At 46.5% G+C, this 10,467-nt stretch overlaps 1 protein-coding gene across 1 annotated transcript; it reads right to left on the bottom strand.

Annotated features, from left to right (window-relative positions):
• Positions 1-633: 633 nt before the first annotated feature.
• Positions 634-2,781, bottom strand: LOC111184447 (antileukoproteinase). Its single transcript, XM_030762852.2, has 4 exons — positions 2,672-2,781; positions 1,832-1,990; positions 1,433-1,582; positions 634-847 (listed from the first exon to the last, which is right to left on the bottom strand). The coding sequence occupies exons 1-4, from the start codon at positions 2,751-2,753 to the stop codon at positions 843-845; spliced, it is 396 nt and encodes a 131-aa protein (XP_030618712.1). The 5' UTR covers positions 2,754-2,781; the 3' UTR covers positions 634-842.
• Between the last annotated feature and the right edge of the window lie 7,686 nt (positions 2,782-10,467).

The raw sequence follows: 10,467 nt of genomic DNA on the forward strand, positions 1-10,467 counted from the left end.
GAGGAGTGCCTACATGTAAATTGCCCGGTATCAGGTGCCAGGAGAGACTCCCTAGCCATGGGAAATTGAAGCCCGCTACAGAAGCATCCTGTGTAAGTGAAGCATTGTTTCATCCATGCTGTGCTTTCCTTGGAGACTCTGATACCAGTATACAATGGACAGGCATATGTTTTTGGAGTGCTCCCTTGGGACTGATAATCGGGTACACGTTGTTCTGCTCAACACTTATTTTAAGATAGAAGCAATAGTGTCTTGGGAGAGAAGAGAAATGAAAGAGGCTCATGATCACCACAGAAGGAAAGTATCCACCATTTTCTGAGAACCTGCTATGGCCCTGTAACATTGCTCTTCATTTTGCATTGGATACCCCAATGCTCCAAACACCAAACACTGTGAGAAGTTGATTTTTATCATCACTTTGCAGGTCAAGAGATTAAGATGTAGGAGATAAAGTCATTTGTCCCAGACCACAGAGCCAAGGCTTTTCAGACTCATGATGTAAATTCTGGTCTGTCCAGCCCCTAAGCCTCTTCCTTCCACTCCGTATCTATAAGAGGGAGCCCTCTTATTCAGACATTCCCCCATCATCTCCCACCAAACTGATATTCCCCAATGAACCACAGAAGCAGGATGTACAGAGAGAAATATGCTCATTTATTTATTGACCAATCAACAGGTATTTGCTGGCAGCCTACTGGGTGCCAAGCCTTTCTGCAAAGAAGATATTGGTGATAGGACCAAGGCTTCACCACGGAGTGCCCCAGTGACCCAAGCGTGGGAGTAGAAGGGAATTGCCAGACCACACAGAGTAGGAATCCAGAGCCACTTCCAAGTGGCAGGAATCAGGCTGTGAGAGAAAATGAGATCAGGACTTCAATACAGGAACCAGCCAAGTCATCTCCACATTCTCTCCCCAAGAATCCCCTTGAGATAGAGAAAATAGCAAAAGGTGCTGATACAGTTGTATGAGTCTTGGTATCAGGGGGCTGATTTCAAGTCTCTATTTTACTAGAAAACTCTAAGGTTGGAGCATTGAGCAAGATTATCCTCAAAATCCACTGATCTCTTGGGCTTTGACCCTAGACATCTTGGAAGTAACCTTAATAATACATACTTAGTGCACAGTGCTTTTGACAATGCACTTTCAAGTTCATTATGTCCATTTTACAGATAAGGAAACTGAGACTCAGAGTCACTTGCCCTGGGGCCCTTATTCAGAAGGGCTGGGATATAATCAGAGCCATGAGCCATCCTATGGAAATCCTTGCCCTGAGGCCTGGGGAACAGGGCTCTCGGAAGACAAGGGAGTCAGGCAGAGGCTTTCCTTGGGGTCCAGATCAGGAGTCCCCCTGTTTATATGCCTGGAACTCCAGAGGGTTGAGACTGAGAGAGCTGGGGGGAAGGAGGTCAGCCTGCCCCAGCCCCTCCTTACCTTTCACAGGGGCCAAGCATTCTTTCCCACAAGCGCCCTCGCAGCACTTTAATTCACCCACGCACTGGCTGTCTGTCTCACATTTATTGGGGGGGTTAACCATCAGACATCGGTAGAGGAACACTGGACACTTCCCAGGCTTCTCCTCAACTGATGAGAGTAGAGACATGGGTTAGAAACCTTGTACCTTCCATACTAGCCCCCTGCTTCTGGACCCCAGGCCCTGCCCCAGGCCCTGCCCCAGCCTGAGCCTCCCATCCCCATGACCACAACATCCCTCCTGAGGCCGGGATACCCCCTGAAGGTAGGCTCTGGCTCTCTTCTGACATTGGGCCCCCAGTCAATGCAGGTGGCCAGTTGTCCAATGCTGCATGGCTGGTGGCTCTCCCACCTCCTCACCTGGGTTCAAGATGTTGACAGGATCCAGGCATGTGATCCCGCAAGTATCAGGGCAACATTTCTTCTTCTCTGGACACTGCCAGTCATTGTTGCACTTGGGTTTCTCATATATAACGCACTGGGCAGGTTTTCTAGGAGGGCAGTCTCCAGCCTTGAAAGCTTTGGAAGAGAAGTTCAAGAGTTTTGGAGGAGGCTGGGTGTTGAGTAACCATCACGGCTCCTGGACAAAGCACCGCTTTCCAGGAGTGACCCTCACTCAGGGGACCATCCACAAAGTCCAAAGTGAAGTCCCTGTCTGATCTCCATGAAGAGTGACAGGCTTGATGAAATCACACACGTGGTCAGGAGGAAGGCATAGGCTTCCCAGCTAAGGTTTCTTTCCCCAGGGAGAAGCAAGGCTCCACACAGGCAGAGAGGCAGGCTGAGCATGATGGAGATGGAGGGAAATAAACAGAGATAAATAGAACCGACAGAGCAGGTGAAGAGCTAGAGCCAAAGACAGGAAAACAGAGATTAACGGAAAGAACCAGCAAGAGTCAGACTGATGACTGGAGAGCCACTGACCGGGAAATGAGGCAGAGAGAAAGAGAGAGAGAGGAAAAAGAATAGAAAGGCAGTGAGACCTGGGCTGACAGATGGATGAGTAAAAGAAGAATTTCCAGATGCTCAGAAGCTTGCACAGAGACCTTGGAGCCCAGATGGACATGAACACACCCCCAGGGACGTCTCCTGAAACTAAGCTGAGAGATTACAGTCTAGAGAAGGGGCCATCCCCACACCACTACGAGCCCCCATCTCTGACCCTGCAGCCAGGATCATACCAGGGTGACTCCAACTCACCGTTTCCAGCACCTTCCACAGCCCAAGGTGCCAGGGTTCCCAGGGCAAGAAGCACGAAGGGGAAGAGACCACTGAACGTCATGGTGAGGGCAGGGGTGGCTCTGCTGGCCCAGCCGCCCCCATTTATACCTTCCCTAGTGGGTGTGGCCTCACGAGCATTTCCTCGGCCCCTCCCAGCTTCAATGGCATAAGCAGGAAGCTTGGCCAGAGACCAGGAAGCTTGATACCGGAGAGACAGTGGCTCATTCCTGTCCCGAGCAAGACTGCTAGGCCAACAGAGTAAAGGCCAGAGAAGAAATAGGAGAGGCTGGCCTGGGAGATGTCGCCAGGCTGATAAGGAAACCATTTCAGGTGTCCATCTGAGCCCTGAGCATTGTAGGGGCCCCAGGCTCCTTAGCCTTGTTAGTGGAGATGGAGGGTAAAAGGTCAAATGCAAAAATGCTATTTAGACCTGGATTCTGAGCTGAGACGTTGGGCAATGCACCCCTAGTTCTCCCACTCCTGGAGGCACTGTGCCAGGCCCTGGGGATACAAAAGTTAATGGGACACATAGATACAACACAGTGTAGTAGACAAATGTATGAATGTTAGTGTTAACCTAATCTGGATTCAAACCTTGGTACCACAACTTACTATCCGTTGCCTTGGACAAGTCAGAAGACCTTCTAGTGTCAGTTTCTGTAAAGCAGGCACCATTATACTTTTTCTCCTTATAATTGTCATGGGGAGTAAATGCGCCTCTGGCCCAAGGCCTGGGATATAGTAGACACTTAAAAATGGTAGCCATTATAATTATTATTATTATTACAAAACAGTCTCTCTCTGATACACACGCATGCGTGTGCGCACGCACGTACGCACACACACATACCTCGGAGCTCACAGAAAGTTATCCAGTCTTCTGCTAACTCGGATTATTTATTACATCTCGAAAGATCCTTAGTCCAACTGACTGTCTGTGTAATCTACTTCTGTATTCTAGAGCCTCTGTCACCGACTTGCTGTGTGACCTTGGTCAGAACACTGCAGCTCTCTGAACCTCAATTTCCCCATCTGTACAATGAGAGGGTTAAACTACGAGGTGAAGTTCTCGTCTAGAACCGGTACTGCCATGACTCAACAGCCCCACACAGACTGAGGGCACTGCTGGTAGAGGCTCTCCTATTCTCAAGGCCCGCCTTGGCTATGCTCACAAGATGGCCTCTTAAGATCGAGGGTAGGAAGAGAGACCAGGAGAAAGACTGGTGGCTGTTCCTTCTTAAGGAAGGCTACCATACCTCATCTCTGGTTCTTGGCTGTAAGACTCAGTCGTGCCTCTGATTGGCTCTCTCTCTTTCACTCACAAACGCCATCTGCCTTGCCACCCACTGGTGTTGGGGGAAGGGAGAGTAGGGGGTCGCCGACATCCTTTATGTCAGATGCTCTTCTCTGGGCCTCGCTTTACCTACTTCTTTGCCTATTGATTTGTTTCCGCACAAGACTATGATTTCTTTGAGGGAGAAAACATGTCATTAAAAGATCACAGACTTTGGAATTACACTGACCAGGTTTCAAATCCTGACTCTCCCACTTAATAAATGTTCCTTTACATAATTACAGCTAATAATTACTGAGAATTTGTTATGTTTCAGGCACAGTGCTGAATACTTTGCGTGATTTATCACCCTTAAACCTCATAACAATATATTAAGTAGGTAATATGAGTCATCCAGTTTGGTCCACCATACAAGGTGAGAGGAAGAGGAAATACTTTGGGTGAGGTTGGTCAGGGACGGCCTAAGAACTGATGTTTCTTGCCTAGACATGGAAAGCAGCCAAGAGGTACCGTGAGTCCAAAGCTGGGGTCAGAGGAGAGAACCCCTGTGAGGTTCACATCTATAGTTTGTGCAATTCATGTGCCAGATGATAAATGAGCTCCAGAGAGAAACATCAGTTAGCATAAACTTTGTGTTTGGTGTCATCTTTTAAAAAGGATAGGGAAATCTCTGGTGGTCCAGTGGTTAGGACTCGACACGTTCACTGCCGTGGCCCGGGTTCAATCCTTGATGGGGGAACTGAGATCCCGAAAGCTGTGTGGCGTGGCCAAAAAAAAAAAAAAAAATTTTTATTTTGATGGAGTCAGTTTTACCCATCTGTCCCTCTATGGATTGTACTTTTTTTTTTTTTTGCGGTACGCGGGCCTCTCACTGTTGGGGCCTCTCCCGTTGCAGAGCACAGGCTCCAGACGTGCAGGCCCAGCGGCCATGGCTCACGGGCCCAGCCGCTCCGCGGCATGTGGGATCTTCCCGGACTGGGGCACGAACCTGTGTCCCCTGCATCGGCAGGCGGACTCTCAACCACTGCGCCACCAGGGAAGCCCTGGATTGTACTTTTTACGTCAAACTATCCTTACACAATCCTTTCCATTTTGTTTAAATATTTTCACAAGTTTTGTCTTCCACATTCAAGTCATTAATCCATCTGGAATTTATTTATTGTGAATGGTTTGAATTAGGGATCTTGTTTCCATTTTTTCCTAATATGGAATGCCAGTTGTTCCCCCGTATCACTGATCCCTTATTAATTTATAAAACCACATCTATTTTGTACCAAGTTTTTGTATATAGATGGATGTGTTTCTGTGTTCTATTATTACTCAATTTATTTATTCTCAAACCAGTCTTCCTTGGTACTCTTTTCATTAACATCTCCGTTTTACATACCTTGGTGCTTTGCAGCACAAGTCTTTTCTGTTTTACTTATTCAGAATTGTTTTGGCTATTCTTGCACTTTTCCTCTACTACATAAATTTTAGGATCAATTTCTCAAGGTCCTCAAAAAAATCTGTTGAGATTTCTATTACAATTACATCAAAGCTATAAATTACTGAGTGGAACCAAAATATTTACCATATTAAGTCTTCACAGATAAAAAACTGAGCATCACTCTATTCAAGTCCTCTTCAAGTCATATAATAAATTTTAATTTTTTCATGTAATTCTTGCAAACGTTTTCTTGGTTTATTTTTAGGTAGTAATAAAATTCATGACTATTGTGAATAGGAGCTTTTTCTCTCTTTAATTTATTTCATAGTTTTTGGTGTGTAAGCATGCAACTGGTTTTTTGTATATTAACTTTTTAAAATAAATTTATTTATTTTATATTTGCCTGCTTTGAATCTTTGTTGCTGGGCGCGGGCTTTCTCTAGTTGCGGCGAGAAGGGGCTACTCTTCGTTGTGGTGAGCGGGCTTCTCATTGCGGCGGCTTCTCTTGTTGCAGAGCATGGGCTCTAGGCGTGCGGGCTTCAGTAGTTGTGGCACATGGGCTCAGTAGTGTGGCTCCCGACTCTAGAGCTCAGGCACACTAGTTGTGGTGCATGGGCTTAGTCGCTCCATGGGATGTGGGATTCCCAGACCAGGGACTGTAGCTGTGTCCCCTGCATTGGCAGGTGGATTCTTAACCACTGCACCACCAGGAAAGCCCTGTATACTGACTTTTGTAATTGCAAACTCAATATATTTTCTCATGAATTTTAATAGTTTACCCATGACTCTCTTGAATTTCATCTGAAGACATTCATATTATCTGTAAGCATTAACCATTCCATCTCTTCTTTTCCCACCCCTATTCCTCTTTATTTTTATGTCCAGTTTTATTGCATTGGCCTACGATCACTAATTTGATATTGAATCAGAGTGGTGACAGAGGGCAGTCTGGCCTTGTACTGACTTTAAGGATGCTGCTTCTAGAGTTTCACCACTGAGTATAATACTTGCTGTAGGGGCTTCCCTGGTGGCGCAGTGGTTGAGAATCTGCCTGCCAATGCAGCGGACACGGGTTCAAGCCCTGGTCTGGGAAGATCCCACATGCTGCGGAGCAACTAGGCCCGTGAGCCACAACTACTGAGCCTGCGCATCTGGAGCCTGTGCTCCGCAACAAGAGAGGCCGCGATAGTGAGAGGCCCGCGCGCCGCGATGAAAAGTGGTCCCCACTTGCCACAACTAGAGAAAGCCCTCGCACAGAAACGAAGACCCAACACAGCCATAAATAAATAAATAAATAAAATTAAAGAAAACTTGCTGTAGGTATTTGTAAATACCCTTCATCAGGTGAAGAGTATTCTCTTTTGTTCCTAGCATAGTGTGTATTTTTATCATGAATGAACATAGAGCAATATGGAATGATTTTTATGAATCAATTTAAAGATTCATTTGAATTTTTTTCTTTAAACTTTTAATTTACTTAATCACATTGATAATTTCTGGTTCTTGAACTACCCTTAAACTCCTGGGATGTACCCTATCCATTTACAAGGTTCTTTAGCACACTGAGAAATTCAACATCCTAACATGTTATTATACTTGTCACTTTGAAATAATGTCAAGCGTATAGAAAAAATTGGAAGAATAGTACAAAGAATTATCATCATATTCCTTTCACCCAGATACACCAAATGTTAATGTTTTGCCATGTTTATCATTCTCTTTCTTCCACGTGTGTGTGAAAGATAATGGTTTATTCTGACCATTGAGAGCAAGTTGTATACATCACATTCATTTATACATGAGGACTTCAGTGTATATTCCCTATGAATAGCTTGATTACATCATTACAGTAGCCCTGATGGAACGTTTAAATATTGGGGTACATATCACTTTACTACAACTTTTCCTTTGCTTTTATTTCATTCCTATAATTACAGTCAGGACACCATATTAACCTGTTTTTGATATTGCATGTATAGCAAAGTTATATTAGATATTAATTTCATTTCAGATTAGTAAAGGGGATATGACTAAAATAAAAAAGGCATCAGGGTCTATAGGGTTGAAAATCACTTATATAGATAATCTCCAGAGAGCCTCTGACTATGGTACAAGTTTGGGCTTGACTCTAGGCAGCAACCCCTCATCCATTTCCAACCCACCCAGAGATCCCAGCAAACAGGGAGGATCCCAGCAAACCATTTCAGAGATGGAGAGCAGAGGCTGTAGCAGAATCTATGGATTGACTTACTAACATCCGTTTCAACCTTTTTGCTGTATCTCTATATAGACCAGAGGCTGGAAAATTAAAAGCCACAATTATGAGGCCAACACTCCACCCCACTCCCAGAGCTGTGGTTCTGGATGTGATTTGAGTTTCACCAATCAGGTTCATTCTCTAAAGTGTCCAACCAGAACTTAGTCTGGAAGGAAGCCAAACGCAGGGCACAGACCGTAGCAGAACAGCATTCCTGAACTGTGGCCAAGGCAACATGACTCGGGATGTGTTGGGGGGTGGGGGGGAATTTATCCCAGAACCTCAATTTACAGCCTCCTTCTCCAGCCCTTCAAGCGATTTTATAGGATACAAATTCATGATAATAAATAGCTTTCTGCTTACGCTAGCTAGAGTGACTCCTGGTTTTGCAACTGACGCTTAACCAATATCAAGGATGAGAGAGATACAGGGCTTGCCTGTAGTCAATCAGCCATTCGATGGCAGAGCTGAAGTTCAAACCCAAGACTCTTTAGGATGTGGCCTCCTGCTCTCCATTCTCAAGCAACCCTCACTTCCAGGACCCTGATCAAAAGGAACCGGGGTAAAAGCACTTCTCAGGGAGACCCCATTGGTGAGGGAGTGACTCCTACCCTAGGGTATGAGGACAGCCAAACACATGATCCCCAGCACTGACTGGATGAGATCAACAGCAGTTTATCGGTTCTCAGCTCGAGGGAGAACACCACACACCACACAGGACCACGTGAGGTTGCACTTGGGGACAGAGTGAGCAACCAAGGGTCGTGGGAGGCAGGGTTAGTAGTGTCAAGAGGGCGGGATGTTCCCTGGTTCCCATATGAGGATGTGATTGGCTTGTTGAAATAATTCCACGAGCTAGCAGGGAACTGAAAGGCGTTACTCAGAGGTAAGCAGGAACCGCGCCTGGTCCTTGATAAGGGGGTTGTTTAGCTAGAAGATCTTATCAGTGGGAGCAGAGTGGATAGGGGACCCTGAGGTTAGGACATTCCAGGTCTCCTCCTATCTTACCATATGTCAAGGCAACGCGTCATATTGAATCCTAATTTGAAGTCTTGCATCACAGCTCCCTCGTACAAAATTGTTAAAGTGATGGAAGAAGGTGTTGAAGTTAGAAATGTCAGGTAGATGCTCTCCCTAAGGGTGAACGGGCAGGTGATCTCTTATCCATGGTCCAGGGCAACAGAGGCTTGTGCTCACAAATGGGTTTTTTGTGAGGTCAGCCTCCTTTGATCTTTCACAATGGGGATACATGGGAAATACACACTCTTGCAATTCTGTGGGGGTTTGAGGATCACATACTGGACTCTGGATACATCTAGGCTTGCATCACAACAGGGGAGCACAAAGCCACAGGTTTTCTCCATCACTATGCTTCTACCCAGCTACTCCCATAGGTGCAGTAGAGCCTGAGGATTACTTTCAGGCATGGGAAACCCAACTGTTGGCCAACGTTGGACTTGCCCTGCTATTACAACCTGTAACTTAGTCAGCTTCTGGCCTGTTGGCTTCCAATCAATGCCATGGACTCGCAAGCTTCTGGAAAGCAGCTGAATTGAGAGCACTCACCCCAGACCTTCCCCCTGTCTCCTCTCTTCTCCCAGACCTCTGCCTTTCGGCTGCTGGTACTAAGTCAGGGGAAAGCCTCCCAATTTCACTCCAAACATTCTCCCCGTTACGGATAAAGTGGAAAGAGCCCTGGACATAGATGTGCTCCCAGAATGGCTTTGGGAACATCTCTTCCCCTCTCTGGCCTCAGTTGCCTTTTCAGTGAAATGGAACTGGTGATACCAACCTCACAATGTTGCCATAAGAATGACATGGGATCGTATAGGATAAAGAGCCCATCACCATCCCTGGAACATAGGATGGTCTCTGTTCAGGTATGTGACCCTGGCTGCCTGAAATCCCACCGTGAACGGTGTGCCCTGTGGGTGAGCCTTACTCCCTTCCTTCCAGGCTTCTTTTAAAGTGCAGGTGCCCCTGGGAGGGGGACACAGAAGTCACTGGTCCCTCAAGGCATCAGAGGCTGTGCAGATGCTTCCTCCCATGCTGAACTGAGATGATGAAGCCCAACACGGGGAGGGGAGGGGTCTGGGCATGAGGGGCCCAGGCTGGCTGCCCAAACACACCTGCCTTCCCAGAATCATCTGTCACTCCCTTCCTGGCCCACTGAGCTCCCTGCTATTCTAAACGTTTGGCCAATCCTGCCTTGATCAAACAGGCAGAGGATCACAGCCACCATGTGAGCCTGTGGATGAGGTCACTCCCCACCCAACTGTGAGCCTGTGGGGGTAGGGAGAGTCAGAGATGAGGTTACAAGGGCTGGAAAATAGGTTCTAAGAAGCATGTCATTGTGTCTGTCTGTGGAATGTCAAAGAGCTGTAAATTACCCAGAATCCTCCAATAAGGGGCGCTGAAATGAAATATGACACCTACATAGAATGGAATACTATGCAGCCCTTACAAAGAATGCAGCAGGGCATGGCCAGAGGTCTTGGGTGCAAGCAACAGACACACCAAGCCTGGCTCGCTAAGCAGAAAGTTCTCTATTGGAAGGCTAACGAGAGGACCATTTCACAACGCTAGGGGGCACCATTCACACTGTGTTCTGAGTATACGCCTCTCTCCCACCAAGACTTTCGAAACTGTGCAACTTGGAAGCCTTGCCAGGATATCAGGTAGTTTGTGGAAATAAAAGAAACCAAGAAAATCGGCCAAGGTCACCAGCAAGAATCATCTGGTTAGGGCTCCATCAACGGACTCTCAATACAGTAAGTCCATACATACGAACAAGT

This window comes from Delphinapterus leucas, chromosome 15 (genome assembly GCF_059928025.1).
Source record: "Delphinapterus leucas isolate spDelLeu-1000000601 "Yukka" chromosome 15, BTC_Dleu_Yukka2, whole genome shotgun sequence".
Lineage (NCBI taxonomy): Eukaryota > Metazoa > Chordata > Mammalia > Artiodactyla > Monodontidae > Delphinapterus > Delphinapterus leucas.

Excerpts from the sequence above, each read along its gene's own strand:
- LOC111184447 (XM_030762852.2), bottom strand. The coding sequence starts at position 2,753 with ATGACGTTCAGTGGTCTCTTCCCCTTCGTGCTTCTTGCCCTGGGAACC. Across the intron at positions 1,991-2,671 it reads TGTGGAAGGTGCTGGAAACG|CTTTCAAGGCTGGAGACTGC; the intron begins GTGAGTTGGAGT and ends TCTCTTCCAAAG. Across the intron at positions 1,583-1,831 it reads TGTCAACATCTTGAACCCAG|TTGAGGAGAAGCCTGGGAAG; the intron begins GTGAGGAGGTGG and ends TACTCTCATCAG.